The sequence below is a fragment of the Protomyctophum bolini genome (assembly GCF_963924005.1).
Source record: "Protomyctophum bolini genome assembly, chromosome: 3".
NCBI lineage: Eukaryota > Metazoa > Chordata > Actinopteri > Myctophiformes > Myctophidae > Protomyctophum > Protomyctophum bolini.
In genome coordinates, this window is record NC_137864.1 from 51,034,136 (window position 1) to 51,054,054 (window position 19,919).

At 45.0% G+C, this 19,919-nt stretch overlaps 1 protein-coding gene across 2 annotated transcripts in view; it reads right to left on the reverse strand.

The window, feature by feature from the left end:
- Nucleotides 1-740: 740 nt before the first annotated feature.
- The window catches only part of marf1 (meiosis regulator and mRNA stability factor 1), a 49,935-nt gene continuing 30,756 nt past the window's right edge, over nt 741-19,919 (reverse strand). The window contains exons 17-27 of one of the 2 annotated variants that reach the window (XM_080760139.1): nt 18,218-18,438; nt 17,564-17,706; nt 16,089-16,222; nt 15,041-15,243; nt 13,208-13,435; nt 11,481-11,720; nt 10,483-10,734; nt 8,707-8,767; nt 7,597-7,695; nt 5,028-5,204; nt 741-4,106 (exon numbers count right to left, since the gene is read on the reverse strand). In XM_080760139.1, the coding sequence (XP_080616265.1) occupies nt 3,820-4,106; nt 5,028-5,204; nt 7,597-7,695; nt 8,707-8,767; nt 10,483-10,734; nt 11,481-11,720; nt 13,208-13,435; nt 15,041-15,243; nt 16,089-16,222; nt 17,564-17,706; nt 18,218-18,438 (2,045 nt within the window). In that variant the 3' untranslated portion in view covers nt 741-3,819. Of the gene's footprint in view, nt 4,107-5,027; nt 5,208-7,596; nt 7,696-8,706; nt 8,768-10,482; nt 10,735-11,480; nt 11,721-13,207; nt 13,436-15,040; nt 15,244-16,088; nt 16,223-17,563; nt 17,707-18,217; nt 18,439-19,919 lie in introns of both variants that reach the window. The other variant, XM_080760138.1, reaches the window with a different exon arrangement.

Consider the following 19,919-nt stretch of genomic DNA (forward strand, 5'->3'; position numbering starts at 1 on the left):
CACTTCAAAATTGTACTCGAGTATAAACAGGAAAAAGCCCTGGATGGAGTCTACACAAGAATGCTACGAATGGCACTACAGTGTCACATGGACGGACCGCATCAGAAATGTGGACCTCTATGGGGACATACCACACGTCCCCATAGACAAACCATGGGGACATACCACGCGTCACAGACAACATCAGAGAGAGAAGGATGAGGCTGGCAGGGCACTGCGTCAGGCACCCAGAACTAGAGGCTGGCAGGGCACTGCGTCAGGCACCCAGAACTAGAGGCTGGCCCTGCATCAGGCACCAAGAACTAGAGGCTGGCACTGCGTCAGGCACCCAGAACTAGAGGCTGGCAGGGCACTGCGTCAGGCACCCAGAACTAGAGGCTGGCAGGGCACTGCGTCAGGCACCCAGAACTAGAGGCTGGCACTGCGTCAGGCACCCATGTGCTTTGACTAGAACGCTCACTTTGTCATAGACTTTATGCATACTCTCTGTTGAACATTTGTGTTGACGATTAATTGTCGCACAAATAATTGCGATTGCCGATTTAATTGTGCTTTTGGCATCGAACACTGGAACATTTTGATTTCCGTTCCGGTTTCTTTTGTAATCACGAATTGCGTTTATTATGATAAATACCTTAAATGTACAAATAATTGCTGACATTTAATAATTTATTAAAATAGTGTAAATGTTCATTAAAAAAGAAAAAACACAGCTACCAACCAGAGTTAATGCTTGTGAATGTTATAATTTATTCATAACGGAAATCAATTTGGTCCCATCAACAACGTTTAGACTGTTACAGCGCCTTCTGTGTGGCAGAGGAGGGGGTGGGGGGGGGGGGGGGGGGTACATCAGTGAGAGAAAAAAACACATCTTGACTTTAGGGTCACTGAAAGAACGTCCATAAATACACAAATTCTACAGCAGTAGAAACACAAACGACTCTAGAGCAGTTGAGACATGCAACTTAAACATCAAGGGACAAAAAGCAACCGCTGTGGAATTTTAACAATGGAAGAACTTAAGGGCAACGACGAAAAGTACCACTAAAGTACCACTAAAGTACCACTAAAGTACCACTGAGAAATGTAATTATAAACGGATAAAGTACCACTGTGAAATGTAATTATAAACGGATAAAGTACCACTGTGAAATGTAATTATAAACGGATAAAGTACCACTGTGAAATGTAATTATAAACGGATAAATGTACCACTGTGAAATGTAATTATAAACGGATAAATGTACCACTGTGAAATGTAATTATAAACTGATAAATGCAATTAAGATTTCACAGAACCATAATCCCCCCCCCCCCCCCCCCTTTTACAACCCAATTCACAGCAATTCTATTGAACCAAAACTATGCAAAGGTGCATATTCTGAGCAGCTTTCTCACTGATGTAACCAAACGGAAAAAGGAGAAAGCCGGATAGAGAGAAAAAAAAAAGAACGAAAATATGCGTTTTAACCTTCTTGAGTTAGTCGTCACTGCAGCACTTTAGGGAGTTAGTTAGGGGTTTTTGCGCAAAATACAAAAAACACATTTGTTTTATTGCCAAAATAAATCTCTTATGAGGTTTTCAGACAATTACTAAAAAGATTAAGGGGGGGGGGGACCTATCAACACCCCCAATTAAAAGCATATCAAATGGCAATCTGGGCTAATGGGGGAGTGGCTATAGTGATCTGAATGGGGCATGAGACTCGGCATGCAACATGGTCTTCTTTCTCCTTCTTTAAACGTCAAATCTAAACGTAGTCTTACAATGAGGAAAGTCATGATGAAAACGCCAACATTGGATAGAAAAAACAAACTCGACAGAAAAAGGATAAAATGGGCACCTGCCCATTTCCACAAAACTCATTCTGTTTAACAAACAGTAGCAGCCCTCTTAACTTCAGCGGTGAATTCTTGGTCTTTTTCTGAACCCATTTGTGGGAACTTAAGCAGGCGGGTTTTTATTTTTGTGGGGGAATCAAAACAACCCGCACAACCCTCGTCAGCACTCAAGAGACAAGAAAACAAAAGGAAACATACACTACGTAAAAAAACCGACTCCGTGAGATTGAGATGGGAGTGGCAAGGCATCCATCCAAATAGCTTGTCCTTCAGTGCCGTGGCAGATACAAGCCATTGTAAGAGCCAGGCCGGTTCCAGAGAGCCACAAGGGGGGTCCCTCTGTGTGTCATACTATATTATTTCAGGGGGATTTCCCCCGTAAAGCCTTCCACCGCCACACCTCACTAAAAACAAGACCCGTTCAACCTTAAAGCAAAACTAAGGAGCGCTCGGCTCGCCTCCCAAGTCATCAACCTAGCACGGACATCACCTCAGATGCAATGCTTTTTTTTAGCAGCAACAGGGTTTACTACAAAACAACCTTGAGAGCATTTAAGTGACAAGTGCAAAGGGTGATGTCCAAGTCTATAATAAATGGCTAAAAACGTTGTGGAAATGATAAAGACTGAATGGATCTTAAGGGCAAAAGGGTCTCCGTTCTCTCGCGCGCTCCCCTCAGGTTTACACCATGCATAACGATTATTTATGCACACACACCATACATATTTCACGCCACCGTCTCGAGTGTAAACCACACACACACACACACACACACACACACCACTGCCCGAGTTACAGCTAAAACAACATAAATGGGGTTGGCTGACACACACACACACTGTGAACGTCTCTGCTAACGCCTCACCCTTACACAGACTAGTACAACCCTCAGTGTTCAATGTAACCAGGTCCATTTGGTTGGGTTTCACCGTTCCGGTGCTGGCTGCAACAACACAAAGACCTTCAGATCCCACGGCTGGAGGAGCCGTCTGAAAAAACACAAAACAATAAATGGCATTTTAACAGTTCCCTGAATATTAATCTGTTCAGTCCCACCGCGGACCTTTCCACCAGATTACTCCTTTAACTAACTTAGGCCCTACTTTCACAGACCACAAAATATTATACATAGTGTTAATACAAAAAAAATGAACAATTCTGCTCCCATTTCATGACGGAAACAATTCAGGTCCATTTCATGAATGGGAGACAAATGACCTGGACCTCTCTACAAGAGGAGAAGCCTGAAACAATGAAGTGGGCAGTTCTATTATAGAATTCACTGGTTTCTGTGGCTGCCTGAAAAAGGTAAAAAACTGTGAAATGTGCTTCTGTACAAAGTCAGAAATGAGAGGTTTTCTGAGACACAGCCAGGCACCAACTAAACATCACGGTTCCGTACTTCAACAATACTTGTGAACATAAACAGTCTCAATAATTAAATCCTCTATAAACGGAGATTGTAGGTAGCTAAATATCTGGGATTTTAGCAAAGGGAACTTTGTTAATGGTCTTAGCAGCACTCCTAATGTTAATATTCAGCATACAGTGCCAACTAACTCATGTCTTTCCGGTTCTGCGTTCATCGTCCTTTGTGATCCATCACCCAGTATGGATCTCAACTTACCTGGACAGAAAAACGCCAACAGAAGTTGGAAAGTTCTGACCAATAAAACTAAAATGTTGCAGAAAATCTGCATGAGAGAGAGAAAAAAAACAAAACACTGCTTACGGACGGACGGGGGGCAATCTCACAAGGACACGTTGTGACGAGAACTAGACGAAGGAAAAGGAAGGGAAAACACAGACGTGATGAAGGAGGGACAGAAGAACGCAGCAGTCTGTTGGCACGTCATGGACACAACTTATACAAGAGCAACAAGTCCTTCAGGACCGTTTCTTACGTGGAACCAGATAACTCTTCTCTTTAAGAGTTGCATGTGTCACCTGCTATCTCAGAGAGAGAGAGAGCGATCAGGGGCCGGCCGCAAACGAGAAATTAACAGCTAGCTTAATTTTGCTACGTGGGGCCTTTCTGCCGGGACTGCCAGTGGAGGCTGTGGCCTTGCTGGTTGGAAACTGTAGGGCGGCTGGCGCGACCGCGGCCTCTTCTGGGGCGACCGCGGCCTCTTCTGGGGCGACCGCGGCCTCTTCTGGGGCGACCGCGGCCTCGTCTGGGGCGCCAGGCTGCGTGTCCACTGGCACAGCGGAGGCTTCTGGTGCATCGGACGTGGGATTGACCGTCGCGGGTTTCTCCAATTCTGAAAACGCAAGTACAACATAAGCCGACGGCAAATAAAGCGTTCCCAGACAAAACGCCATGGCCCTCATTTATCAATCGAGTGTAAAATCTGCCACAGATTCGAGTGCAGGTTTCGTAGTACACCCACGTCGCCACGGCATTTATAAAGTGATCGCAAACAGCTGATCCTTCCTTAATTTCGTTCTGACGTTAATAAATGTGACGGCTGAAATCTATCTGGCACGCCCTATGAAATCAAGCCTCGCCCTCGACATGAACGTTCTGCATACGATCCTGAAACCATGGTTACTTCCTTGCTGCCCCCTTTCTCATACACACACACACACACACACACACACACACGCAACTTGCAACTTGTTGTATCTTAAATAAATAAACCTGCATGAATTAAATAAAGCTGTCTGTTTCTCTTCTCGCTTCGCTTCCCTTGCTGCCTCACCCCCCGCACGCACGCATATATCGCAATTTGCAAGCAACTTTCACTGTGTGTTGTTAGTTATATATTAAATTATTAAAGTTTTATCTAAACATTTTAGGAGTGAATATGTTTAGATGCCTGCGACAGCCTCTCAGCTGGTCAAACAATGCTGCTCCGCTGTTCTACGACAGAAGAACTGGTGAGGACAAAGCGTACGACAGCTCCCGACCAGACGTGACTTTTTGTCCTACTCAAGTTCAATTTCAAGCTTTGCCGGAAATGGTAAATGCCGAAAATGTCGGTAATTTCGACAATCAAAATTGTCCATAAAAAGAATGTTTGTGCGCACACACACACACACACACGGGACACTAAAAAGCAAGAATGTGTGTGTGTGGCATAAAGCACCAACCTGTGGAGGGTGCTGCTCCTGGTGTGTGTGTGTGTGTGTGTGTGTGTGTGTGTGTGTGTGGTGTGTGGTGTGTGGCATAGAGCACCGACCTGTAGAGGGTGCTGTTGGGGTCCTCGGGGTCTTTCCCTCAAAGTGAATGAGGTCGTTGGGCGGGGGAACGATGAGGTCGTTGGGCAGGGGAACGATGAGGTCGTTGGGCGGGGGAACGGGGTCCGGGTACAGCTCGGGGGAGGGCAGGCAGGACGGTACGGGACCACACAGCAGATCTACTGGGGAAAAGTGTCCGAAATGAACATCCATTTGTATAATTAAATATTAACGATTAATAAATATTCTTCTCCCCCCCCCAAGGGGTACCCAAGCCAAACAAAAGGTTGGGAACCTGATGAAGATGATTAACAATAATTTTAACTCTTCAGAGTTAAACTCACTCAGAGTTAAACTCGCTCGCTGCCAAGATCTAAACCCCCTTTTTTTCTACTGCCATTTCAGCTTTTTTTAATTCATGAATTGAATACGTTTCAACCATAGACTGTAAAAACTGTGGGTGGGGGAACCCGTTCATAGACTGTAACGGTAGCCACGCCCCTCAGAACATACGCGACTTTATGGTCATTTATTTTATAAATGGGACCATAATTTTCCAAAAAGAATATTATGACATTAGAAATGAGACTTTAAACTAGTGACTGGAAGCATAAAGTATTCATTTCATGACCATGTTTATTAAGGTAATACAGTCTAGGTGAAGTTGGGCCCAAATACATGGACTTCTATGACTATGGGGCTATGGGTTTTTTTGAGCCCAATGACAGCGCCACAACAGGCCATTATATGAACTTTCATTTCCTTAGTGGCTTCACAAAATATCTGTCTGACTGCCCCCCTGGTTTCAACAGAGAAACGATTATGACAACATAATTGAGATCATCTCAAATAATTGCGATTAGACAATTACAATAATTGTGACAGGCCTAAAAGATCTAAAGAATTAATACATATTATAGAAACAATTGTTTCGTTTAAAACTTTAATTTGAAACTTTACAAATCCGTTTGCATTTCCTCAAGACTGAGTTCTGGAGGTGGTCTTATGTTACCTGGACTGTGTTCTGGAGGTGGTCTTATGTTACCTGGACTGTGAGTTCTGGAGGTGGTCTTATGTTACCTGGACTGTGTTCTGGAGGTGGTCTTATGTTACCTGGACTGTGTTCTGGAGGTGGTCTTAGTTTACCTGGACTGTGAGTTCTGGAGGTGGTCTTAGTTTACCTGGACTGTGAGTTCTGGAGGTGGTCTTAGTTTACCTGGACTGTGAGTTCTGGAGGTGGTCTTAGTTTACCTGGACTGAGTTCTGGAGGTGGTCTTATTTTACCTGGAGTGTGAGTTCTGGAGGTGGTCTTATTTTACCTGGAGTGTGAGTTCTGGAGGTGGTCTTATTTTACCTGGAGTGTGAGTTCTGGAGGTGGTCTTATTTTACCTGGAGTGTGAGTTCTGGAGGTGGTCTTATTTTACCTGGACTGTGAGTTCTGGAGGTGGTCTTAGTTTACCTGGACTGTGAGTTCTGGAGGTGGTCTTATTTTACCTGGAGTGTGAGTTCTGGAGGTGGTCTTATTTTACCTGGAGTGTGAGTTCTGGAGGTGGTCTTATTTTACCTGGAGTGTGAGTTCTGGAGGTGGTCTTATTTTACCTGGACTGTGAGTTCTGGAGGTGGTCTTATTTTACCTGGAGTGTGAGTTCTGGAGGTGGTCTTATTTTACCTGGACTGTGAGTTCTGGAGGTGGTCTTATTTTACCTGGAGTGTGAGTTCTGGAGGTGGTCTTAGTTTACCTGGACTGTGAGTTCTGGAGGTGGTCTTAGTTTACCTGGACTGTGAGTTCTGGAGGTGGTCTTAGTTTAGCTGGACTGTGAGTTCTGGAGGTGGTCTTATTTTACCTGGACTGTGAGTTCTGGAGGTGGTCTTATTTTACCTGGACTGTGAGTTCTGGAGGTGGTCTTATTTTACCTGGACTGTGAGTTCTGGAGGTGGTCTTATTTTACCTGGACTGTGAGTTCTGGAGGTGGTCTTAGTTTACCTGGACTGTGAGTTCTGGAGGTGGTCTTATTTTACCTGGACTGTGAGTTCTGGAGGTGGTCTTAGTTTACCTGGACTGTGAGTTCTGGAGGTGGTCTTAGTTTACCTGGACTGTGAGTTCTGGAGGTGGTCTTAGTTTACCTGGACTGTGAGTTCTGGAGGTGGTCTTAGTTTACCTGGACTGTGAGTTCTGGAGGTGGTCTTATGTTACCTGGACTGTGTTCTGGAGGTGGTCTTAGTTTACCTGGACTGTGAGTTCTGGAGGTGGTCTTAGTTTACCTGGACTGTGAGTTCTGGAGGTGGTCTTATGTTACCTGGACTGTGTTCTGGAGGTGGTCTTAGTTTACCTGGACTGTGAGTTCTGGAGGTGTTCTTAGTTTACCTGGACTGTGAGTTCTGGAGGTGGTCTTATGTTACCTGGACTGTGTTCTGGAGGTGGTCTTAGTTTACCTGGACTGTGAGTTCTGGAGGTGGTCTTAGTTTACCTGGACTGTGAGTTCTGGAGGTGGTCTTATGTTACCTGGACTGTGTTCTGGAGGTGGTCTTAGTTTACCTGGACTGTGAGTTCTGGAGGTGGTCTTAGTTTACCTGGACTGTGAGTTCTGGAGGTGGCGCCGCTGGAGAGGCTGTCGTCGTTCCTCTCCTCCTCTGGCAGCGGGCTGTCCGACGCTGCGGAGCAGGCCTTGGCTGGACACCAAAACAGTGACGTTAACACTAGGCACTAAAGCAACTAGAGGGGGCGGTTCCAGTGGATAGACACTAGGGGGTGCTAGAGCCCTTTCCCCTCTGAACAAATGTGCCCTTTTGAAACCCCCAGTAATAAAAGAATGGGTACCGAGGCTAAGCTCAGACTCACTAGGAGACAATAACATAATGGGTACCGAGGCTAAGCTCAGACTCACTAGGAGACAATAACATAATGGGTACCGAGGCTAAGCTCAGACTCACTAGGAGACAATAACATAATGGGTACTGAGGCTAAGCTCAGACTCACTAGGAGACAATAGCATAATGGGTACTGAGGCTAAGCTCAGACTCACTAGGAGACAATAACATAATGGGTACTGAGGCTAAGCTCAGACTCACTAGGAGACAATAACATAATGGGTACTGAGGCTAAGCTCAGACTCACTAGGAGACAATAACATAATGGGTACTGAGGCTAAGCTCAGACTCACTAGGAGACAATAACATAATGGGTACCGAGGCTAAGCTCAGACTCGCTAGGAGACAATAACATAATGGGTACTGAGGCTAAGCTCAGACTCACTAGGAGACAATAACATAATGGGTACCGAGGCTAAGCTCAGACTCACTAGGAGACAATGACATAATGGGTACCGAGGCTAAGCTCAGACTCACTAGGAGACAATAACATAATGGGTACCGAGGCTAAGCTCAGACTCACTAGGAGACAATGACATAATGGGTACCGAGGCTAAGCTCAGACTCACTAGGAGACAATAGCCAAATGATAAGCGTAAGGCTCTACCATTTTAATCAAACCCGGAAGTTTTGCTGGAACGCCTACAGAGTGGCAAAAAAACTACTTTCTGGCCTGGACAACCCATGCATATAAACATAAAAGTCCTGTCTGATTGCATTAAACAATCCATGAGTGCAAATTAAATGGTGTAAATGTGGATGATACTCAAGATTATGATTCTTATTTAAGTATAATATAAGTATAGAGCTTACCTTTCATATCGTTCTTCAAAACGATAATCCTCTTGTGGCTGTGTCCTTTGATCCAGACCACCTGATGGATGGGAACACACTAGTCAATAATCAGAAACCTGATGGATGAGAACACACTAGTCAATAATCAGAAACCTGATTGATTGAGAACACACTAGTCAATAATCAGAAACCTGATGGATGAGAACACACTAGTCAATAATCAGAAACCTGATTGATTGAGAACACACTAGTCAATAATCAGAAACCTGATTGATTGAGAACACACTAGTCAATAATCAGAAACCTGATGGATGAGAACACACTAGTCAATAATCAGAAACCTGATTGATTGATTGAGAACACACTAGTCAATAATCAGAAACCTGATTGATGAGAATACACTAGTCAATCAATCAGAAAAAAAAATTCAGCTAAATAAAAATGCATGAATCACATCCGCCTGAATAGATGGGGTTTCCTGGATTTAACCCATTCAGACCGGGAACCCCTTTGTGTTTTATGCATTATGTAATACTTAATTAGCTATTAAAAAATTGCAGATCTACAAGCTCATAGATTGTAGATCTGCAAGTGCGAAGCAGGGACGCATTTTTACAGTCTTTGGTACAGTATGACTCAGCTGGGGATCGAACCCCGACCTCCCAGTTTCAGGGCAGACACTCTTAACCACAAGGCCACTGACTGGTAGATCATAACCACAAGGCCACTGACTGGTAGATCATAACCACAAGGCCACTGACTGGGAGATCATAACCACAAGGCCACTGACTGGTAGATCATAACCACAAGGCCACTGACTGGTAGATCATAACCACAAGGCCACTGACTGGGAGATCATAACCACAAGGCCACTGACTGGTAGATCATAACCACTAGGCCACTGACTGGTAGATCATAACCACAAGGCCACTGACTGGGAGATCTTAACCACAAGGCCACTGACTGGGAGATCATAACCACAAGGCCACTGACTGGGAGATCATAACCACAAGGCCACTGACTGGGAGATCTTAACCACAAGGCCACTGACTGGGAGATCATAACCACAAGGCCACTGACTGGGAGATCATAACCACAAGGCCACTGACTGGTAGATCATAACCACTAGGCCACTGACTGGGAGATCATAACCACAAGGCCACTGACTGGGAGATCATAACCACAAGGCCACTGACTGGGAGATCATAACCACAAGGCCACTGACTGGGAGATCATAACCACAAGGCCACTGACTGGGAGATCTTAACCACAAGGCCACTGACTGGGAGATCATAACCACAAGGCCACTGACTGGGAGATCATAACCACAAGGCCACTGACTGGTAGATCATAACCACTAGGCCACTGACTGGGAGATCATAACCACAAGGCCACTGACTGGGAGATCATAACCACAAGGCCACTGACTGGGAGATCATAACCACTAGGCCACTGACTGGGAGATCATAACATGTCCAATGCGGTGGATTTGTATGAAACAAAAATTAAACCAAAATAAACTAGCATAATACTGATCCCTTTGTGCACAAGATCAAGCAGTCGTCATACACTAGTTGTACAACATCATTTCAATTAACCTAAATCCACGGGGACCACATAACATATTCATTTTTTTAACCCACTTTGGACGGGAACCCCAGTTGGTGTTAGCATCATGTTATGCTTTAGCTATAGAAAAACAGCAGATCTACAAGCTCATAGCGCGCCACCGAGTGGCGCGCTACGAGCTTGTAGGTCTGCTATTCTTTGGGGGAAAAAAAAGGCGTCTCAAACCTGTGGAATGGCGCTCAGCAGCTCATCGGTGCTGGCGTAGCCGAAGGCCCGCGGCTGGAGGCTGCAGCCGGTGAACTTGCTGTAGGCTCCCAGGAACTCCGTGAGGAAGATCTGGTTGTAGTGGTAGGTGTGGAGCAGCGAGCGCACGTTACGGGCAAACTGGTACAGCTTGGTGAGCCTCACCCACTCCTCACGGCCGCTGGCGCTGCGGCCGTATGGAGACGAGTCTGGACTGGAGTCCTCGTGGTATAACTGAGGAGGGGGACGGAAGAGTTACATCCATGCACATGGGAAGCAGTGGGTAGTGGGCAAGGTTATAATAGTTAACTAAAACTAACAAAAAAGCGAAAACTAGAATTAAAAAAAACATTTTAGTTAACTGAAACTAATAAAAACTAAAAATAAATTAAAAAAACGATAACTAAACTGAAACTGTATTGTGTGTCCTCAAAACTAACTGAAATTGTAGACAAAATACCCATAGTTTTAGTTTTTATCAATATTTATATGCCTTTCAGATATTTATATAATATAATCCTTCTAAATTCATTAGATTAATTTCCTCATTTCTCCAACAAGTTTTACTGCAGTTTTCAGCACCGTACGGCAGCATGTAGCCACGCTAACCCTAACCAACAAATAAACCAAAGTACCAAAAAAACTAAAACTAAGCATTTCACCAGAATAAAAACTAACAAAGCCGCTCTAAAAACGAACTAAAACTAACTGAATTAGAAAAAAATATGTCAAAACTAACTCAAACTAAACTATAATGAAAAAAAACAAAAAACTATTATAACCTTACAACCGAAGAGAGGATGAACGCGTACAACAGAAAAGAGATGATATGAGCAGAGAAGGAGAGAGAAACACCAAAAGGGTCACCTCTACAGTATGATAGTATAGTATGATGATGATGATGATGATAACATAGTGTTTTACCTCTACGAGGTAGAGATTATATGAGCAGAGAAGATGATGATAACATAGTGTTTTACCTCTACGAGGTAGGGCAGGCTCTTCAGCAGCTCGCTGAGCGACAGGAAGCCGTATTCACAGGGGTTCAGCGGCGTCCTGTGGACGGCCAGGTAGCGCTGGCTCAGCGCCTCCACCTTCAGGCCCACGGCCGACTGCCGCTCCTCCAGGGACATGAGCAGCGCCAGCAGCTGGCAGGTCAGCGAGCGCAGAGACTTCCTGTTGATCAACTGGACCTCTCGGCCCTCGGGACCATCCACCACCTGAGGGGAGAGAGAGAGAGAGAGAGAGATATGGAGATCTGTGTGGAGTTTGCATGTTCTCCCCGTGATTTCCTCTTGTATTGTGAGGCAATGCATGTGTGAATATATTGTATGTTCTTCTGTAATATGTGTAGTTTCTCTTTCATGTACCATTATTGTGGTACCATACACTGTACGAGCATAGTTACAGTTTTTTTTTTTTTAAACATATGTTTATTCATTTTCTTTATATTACAGAAATATTTTCAACAATTGACATATATTTTTCCCCCCCACATCCCTCTGGCAGCACAAATACAAACAAAATCTTAAAACGAAATGAATTGACAATAATAAATACAAAACAAAAAATAAATAAATAATGACAAAACAAAAAATAAAACGAAAATAAAACACATTACATACAGTTAAACAGATTCACAATGTCCATCACAGTTCCCTACCCCCACCCCCCAGCTGACTACTCAGATAACCACTATACATCCAAAGCCTCTTCAATATCACCTCGCCTAATGAAGTTCAAGAAATTCTCCCATATCTTATAGAATACCTCAGGTTTCTTCCTAATTGCATAAGTTAGTTTTTCATGTGCCAAACTGGTTGTTAAATTCCTCAGCCAAAAGCCGATCGTAGGGGCATTGACATTCTTCCAACATAGCGCAATTGAGCGTCTGGCCTGTAACAGGCAGAGGTCGGTCATTCTTTTTTCATTACTATTTAGTGTACAATTTAATGGATAAATACTGAGTATACATAATTTAGGACACAGAGGAACTGGACCTGACGTAATCTGAGAGACATAATGGACCACGGACCTCCAAAATGTTTTAATCTCCTCACATTCCCATAAGCAGTGGAACAGTGTACCTTTATGTTCCCCACATTTATAACATAAATCAGGAATGTTTGGATCAAATTTATTTACTTTCTCCGGGGTTATGTAAGTTCTCATTATCCAATTATACTGAATTAGTCTTAATCTAGTATTGATAGTTTGCGTTTGTGCCTTGGAACATATCAAACCCCAATCAATTTCTGAGATTTCCACTTGAAGATCCTGTGTCCATTTTTGTCTTATCTTCTCCGAGTCATCTTTATGAAACCCTTCTAGTATACCATACATTTGTGAGACCAACCCCTTTCCTAAACAATCCTGTTTGGAAAACCTCTCAAGCACGGATAAAGGAGGTTGTTTTGTATTTTTGACACATGTAATAATAAAGTTTCTGATTTGCAAGTATTTAAAGAAGTGGTTTTGCGGTACCTCATATCTCCTCCTCAGCCCCTCAAAAGACATTAATAGTTACAGTTTGAAAACGAAACACCGACCCATGATGTTATGCTTTGAGAAGCCACTAGGGGGCATTTAGAAAGCCATTGTCAATATCTTCAGAGCTGTTCAACAGAAGCTTTTTACAAAGCAGTTAAAATAATAATCTGAAATGGAAATGCAAACACATCAGCTCTCCCAATCAGACAGGCCTTACCTTGACAACGTGGCACAGTTTGCCCATCAGAGCGGGCAGAGAGCTGGCGTCGTAGTCCTGCAGACGCAGGCCGTATCCGAAGGTCTTGCTGTACTCGCTGAGCAGCTGAGTCACCGGGAGGCTGGAGTTACGCTGGGACCGCAGCAGCTTCACCAGCTGGGCCGCCAGCGCCTTAATACGCTCCACTTCCGTCAGGGTCAGAACCTTCTCCTCACCGCACTCCAGAACCTGAGAGATATTAGGGACACGTCAGTCTGAAATACACTCCGGAACCTGAGAGATATTAATATAATAATAATAATAAAACTTTATTTGTATAGCACCTTCCATGACATGAAATGCAGCTCAAAGTGCTTTACAGAAAAATGGAGAATAAAAGAAAAGCAAGGCAACAACATTAAAAAACAAGCAGTAATGCAATACAGTGAGGACATGAATAACAAAAGTAAAAAATAAAAGATCAATTAAAAGAAATGTTGTAGAAGTGGGTCTTGAGCTGAGCTTTGTCTACAGAGGCTGCCTGTCGAAGGTACAGTGGGAGCTTGTTCCATGCCGTCGGCCCGTAGAAGTAAAAATCTGCTTCCCCGTATTTTTTAGTTGCCATTTTTTTTGGCAAAGCGAGCAGGCCGGCAGTGGAAGACCTTAGGGGGCGGTTTGGGACATATTTAGGCAGGCAGTCATGTAGGTAGGAAGGTGCGAGACCATTGAGAGCTTTATAGACAAGTAAAATATTTTTTAAATCAATCCTAAAAACAACCGGAAGCCAGTGCAGTGATGCCAAAACTGGAGTAATATGTTCTCTCATCTTAGTTCTAGTTAAAACTCTGGCTGCTGCATTTTGGACAAGTTGTAATCTGTCAGTTGTTTTCTTAGGCAGTCCTGAAAAAAGTGCATTGCAGTAGTCAAGCCGAGAAAAAACAAAGGCGTGGATTAGCGTTTTTGCATCGTCCAAGGACAAATAGGCTCTGATTCGTGCAATATTTCTAAGGTGAAAAAAGGCAATCTTGGTAACATGATTAATGTGTGAATTAAAATTAAATTCAGAATCAATAATATATAGGGACATCAGTCTGAAATACACTCCAGAACCTGAGAGATATTAGGGACACATCAGTCTGAAATACAATTCAGGCAATCAAGAAGCTCTTATCTACCTCATTCAATCCGGGAAAGCACCTGGGTCATTGGTAAATGTACGTCAGTACAACACTAGCAGATATGTGCGTTCCGCCCAGGGGGGCAGTCAGACAGATATTTTGTGAAGCCACTGAGGAAATCGGGACATCCTGAAAGTTCATATAATGGCCTGTTGTGGCGCTGTCATTGGGCCCAAAAAAACCCATATCCTCATAGAAGTCCATGTATTTGGGCCCAACTTCACCTAGACTGTATTACCTTAATAAACATGGTCATGAATACTTTCTGCTTCCAGTCACTAGTTTAAAGTCTCATTTCTCATGTCATAATATTCTTTTTTGGAAAAGTATGTCCTATTTATTTAAAAAATGACCATAAAGTCGCGTATGTTCTGAGGGGCGTGGCTACCGTTACAGTCTATGAACGGGATTCCCCACCCACTCGAGTCAAAATAAAAACCAACAGAGAAGAAGGGGGGAAGTCCCGCCTCGTTGTCTGGGCCAGCCAATGGGCCAGCTGGGCCCAAACGGATCTAGAAAGATGGCGACTTACAATTCAAGGACTGACAGGCTTCATTTTACGTTCATGTTAGACCCGGAGAACGCTTTGTCCATATTTTTTAGAGTCTATGGTTCCCCTCAACAACAACAACTCACCATCAGTACAACACTAGCAGATATGTGCGTTCCAACTCACCATCAGTACGTCAGGGATGGCCTCGAACAGCTCTATGAGCTTGTTGAAGCCGTAGTAGGAGAGCTTGCACTGCCGTCCGAAGTGGTGGTGGTAGGTGGGGATCAGCTTGCTGAAGGGCATGCGGCAGTGGGGCTGGTGGCGCAGGAGGTCCACCACCTCCTTGCCAAACTGCTTGGTGCGGTCCATCTCGTCCACGGTGCGCTCTGAGGGGAGGGAACAGACCTGATTTAGACCAAACTGCTTGGTGCGGTCCATCTCATCCACGGTACTCTCTGAGGGGCAGACGGGCGGACGCACGGGGAGGGAGGGAACAGACCTGATTTAGACCGGACCGTTCTATACAAATGTCTTTCTACATCCTGACAGTTTTCTGAAAAAGCTATATGTTTCTATGTCAGTGGTTCGATTTTTCAAAAAATACTTCACCTCTGTGTCCTGGTGTGTTAACAGTGATTCTCACCTCTGTGTTCTGGTGCGTTAACAGTGATTCTCACCTCTCTATGTCCTGGTGTGTTAACAGTGATTCTAACCTCTCTGTGTCCTGGTGTGTTAACAGTGATTCTAACCTCTGTGTCCTGGTGTGTTAACAGTGATTCTCACCTCTCTGTGTCCTGGTGTGTTAACAGTGATTCTCACCTCTCTATGTCCTGGTGTGTTAACAGTGATTCTAACCTCTCTGTGTCCTGGTGCGTTAACAGTGATTCTCACCTCTCTGTGTCCTGGTGTGTTAACAGTGATTCTCACCTCTGTGTCCTGGTGTGTTAACAGTGATTCTAACCTCTGTGTTCTGGTGTGTTAACAGTGATTCTCACCTCTCTTGGGCACAGAGAGGACCGTGTCTGTGTCCTGGTGTGTTAACAGTGATTCTCACCTCTCTTGGGCACAGAGAGGACCGTGTCTGTGTCCTGGTGTGTTAACAGTGATTCTCACCTCTCTTGGGCACAGAGAGGACCGTGTCTGTGTCCTGGTGTGTTAACAGTGATTCTCACCTCTCTTGGGCACAGAGAGGACCGTGTCTGTGTCCTGGTGTGTTAACAGTGATTCTCACCTCTCTTGGGCACAGAGATGACCGTGTCTGTGTCCTGGTGCGTTATGGTGATGGTGGTGTCAGGGATCTCGGCCAGGAGGTCCAGCAGGTCACAGATGCCGTAGTCGATCACTCTCCAGTCCCTGGAGAAACACCTGGTAGAAAGGGGAGAAACGCCACCATGCTGAAGCAGTCCAATAAAGGGGAGAAACCCCACCATGCTGAAGCAGTCTAATAAAGAGCTCTTAAAGCAGCTTTTTGCTTCTACGGGCCGTCGGCATGGAACAAGCTCCCACTGTACCTTCGACAGGCAGCCTCTGTAGACATTTTTAAAGCTCAGCTCAAGACCCACTTCTACAACATTGCTTTTAATTGATCTTTTATTTTTTATTTTTGTTATTCATGTCCTCACTGTATTGCATTACTGCTTGTTTTTAATGTTGTTGCCTTGCTTTTCTTTTATTCTCCATTTTTCTGTAAAGCACTTTGAGCTGCATTTCATGTCATGAAAGGTGCTGTACAAATAAAGTTTTATTATTATTATTAACGGGTCCAAATAAATGGTCCCAAACCAGACATCGACGTGTGAACAGTGGTGAGCTGGCGGTGGGGCTGTCCAGGGTAGTTCAGACGTCACACGCACCCCCACATGCAATTCAAATGAGCTTTGTGCACACACGCGCGATGTCATTAAAATACAGCCCTACTAGTTCAAATCCACAGCACACCCACTGCATGTGACATTTTATCCGGTTCAGACCCGTTCCGAGATTTCTTTCAAATGACGGCACCGAGCACAAGTGGACCGGTGACAATTTGGACCGATTCGGAGCCGTTCAGTCTTTTTTCTTTATGGACCCGATTTGTTTTCCCGAGATCTGATTATTTCTGACTTTTTAAAGAGCCGGTGAGGAATCAATGATCGCCAGTTGTTTTCAATTCTAATCAGCCTTGCAGGCAGTGGCTGGCTTGCATTCATAATATTAATATTAATATGGTACGCTATGCATGCATTAATAATGAATTGCATTTTCATAGCGCTTTTACAAGTGCTCAGAACTCTTTACAAGTTCATTCATTCATACATTGGGGGGTGAATCTTTACAACGGTTCATTCATTCATACATTGGGAGGTGAATCTTTACAATGGTTCATTCATTCATACATTGGGAGGTGAATCTTTACAATGGTTCATTCATTCATACATTGGGGGGTGAATCTTTACAATGGTTCATTCATTCATACATTGGGGGGTGAATCTTTACAATGGTTCATTCATTCATACATTGGGGGGTGAAGCGGCGAACAGTCGACAGCCGCAGTGAAGAGCTTCTAGTCCAATATAATACTCAAGAAAGATCATCCAACAGTTAATTAAAAAAATAGTTAATAATTGGAGCTTTAAAAAACTAAATGGACGAAGAAAGACATCCATTTCAAAGTAAAGCACACTGAGGGAATGCTAAACTACAGTACGAGCCGCTGTGTATACTGACCAATGGTACGCCTGCATGAAGTCCTTAATGGCCACTTGCTTGCTGGCTTGGAACTTGAGCAGTTTGAGCAGATCCTGCGTGAAGCGCTTGACCTGAGCGCGGTGCGTGAGGGTCAACAGGCGCTTGGTGCCCATGCCCAGGATCTGGAGGACACAAAGTTGGGTCAGTGTTGAATAGAATCAGAACTTGTTTTACAGGTGTGTGAACGAGTGGAGGAAATACGGGGGCCTCTCTCGGCCCCGCCCTTCTCCCAGTGTTTATATTTGCGTTTAGTTTCCAAGATGGCCGCAGCACCAGGAGGGGGGTGGGGCGGAGGTGAGCGGGTGGGGGTCGACATATGCCCCCTTACTGGGCTGCGTTCAAAAAATTCAAGACACCCGTCTTGCGTTTGTCTTGTGTCTGTGTTTAATGGCCGCTCCAATGCATCTCAGTAAAGGCATATGTTTGTTTGAATGCAGCTCAGTAAAGGCATATGTCTTGAACGCAGCTCAGTAAAGGCATATGTGGGTTTCATCAATGGACAGATGGACGTATAGATGGACAGATAGTTAGACTTACAGACGGACAGACAGACGTACAGACAGACGTACAGACGGACAGATGGACGTACAGGTGGACAGACAGACAGACGTACAGACGGACAGACGGACGTACCTGCAGGACGTGCGGCACGGCCTCCAGCAGCTCGATGAGCTTGGAGTAGCCGTAGTCGGAGACGCGGCACTGCTTGGCGAAGTGGTGGTGGTAGGACGGGATGAACTTCTGGATGGGCATCATGCAGGACGGCCGGCTCTTCAGCAGGTCGATGATCTCCCTGCTGAACTGGATCAGCTGAGGGTTCCCCACCGGGCTCTTACAGCGCTGGATCCAGGGTTCTGGAGGACAGAGATACAGAACTGGATCAGCTGAGGGTTCCCCACCGGGCTCTTACAGCGCTGGATCCAGGGTTCTGGAGGACAAGAGACACAGAACTGGATCAGCTGAGGGTTTCCTACTGGATCCATGGTTCTAGGAGGATAAGAGACACAGAACTGGATCAGCTGAGGGTTTCCTACTGGAACCAGGGTTCTGGAGGACAAGAGACACAGAACTGGATCAGCTGAGGGTTCCCCACCGGGCTCTTACAGCGCTGGATCCAGGGTTCTGGAGGATAAGAGACACAGAACTGGATCAGCTGAGGGTTTCCTACTGGATCCAGGGTTCTGGAGGACAGAGATACATTTATCAGACGCTCTTAATCCAGAGCGATTTACAATAAGCCATGAACAAAAAGCATGGAAATACATCATACATAAAACGTGGTTATCATGATTCACGTAACAGTGGTATATCTATATAATGAAACTATACAGTATAGTATAGTGTATAGTTTAATTATATAGATATTCCACTGTTACGTTCTTATTTTACGCATGTTTCATGATAACCACGTTTTATGACTATACATATATACTTTTTTCTTTTTTAATATATTTTTTATCCCACGATTTTGTAACCCATTTTTCACCCCTGTGTCAATCATCTAATGTGATCCTGGGCTCTACACACCCTCCACCAACCTAGTCCCCATATATGTGGGACAAGGGGAGACCAACCTAGTCCCCATATATGGGGGACAAGGGGAGACCAACCTAGTCCCCATATATGGGGGACAAGGGGAGAGCAACCTAGTCCCCATATATGGGGGACAAGGGGAGACCAACCTAGTCCCCATATATGGGGGACAAGGGGAGACCAACCTATAGTCCCCATATATGGGGGACAAGGGGAGACCAACCTAGTCCCCATATATGGGGGACAAGGGGAGACCAACCTAGTCCCCATATATGGGGGACAAGGGGAGAGCAACGGACTTGAACTCATGCTTCCTTCATGCCCGAGTGTCCAAGTTGCTCCTTTACAACCTGACAGGGGGGCGTTTCCCTGGTTGGCGTAGCGCGCGGAAGGAACACGTTATTCCAACCAGTTCCTTTCCCCTCCATCAGGCGCCCCAGCTGGCCAGGGGGAGGCAGTATAGAGACCAGTTCCTTTCCCCTCCATCAGGCGCCCCGGCTGGCCAGGGGGAGGCAGTTTTTAGACTATACATATATACTATACATTTTTCGTCTTAGTTTCAGTCGACAGAACCAACACTGTGCGCTGACCTGGGTTCAGCGCGGGCGGCTTGCTGTGCATAAACCAACACTGTGCGCTGACCTGGGTTCAGCGCGGGCGGCTTGCTGTGCATAAACCATAACACTGTGAGCTGACCTGGGTTCAGCGCGGGCGGCTTGCTGTGCATAAACCATAACACTGTGAGCTGACCTGGGTTCAGCGCGGGCGGCTTGCTGTGCATAAACCAACACTGTGCGCTGAC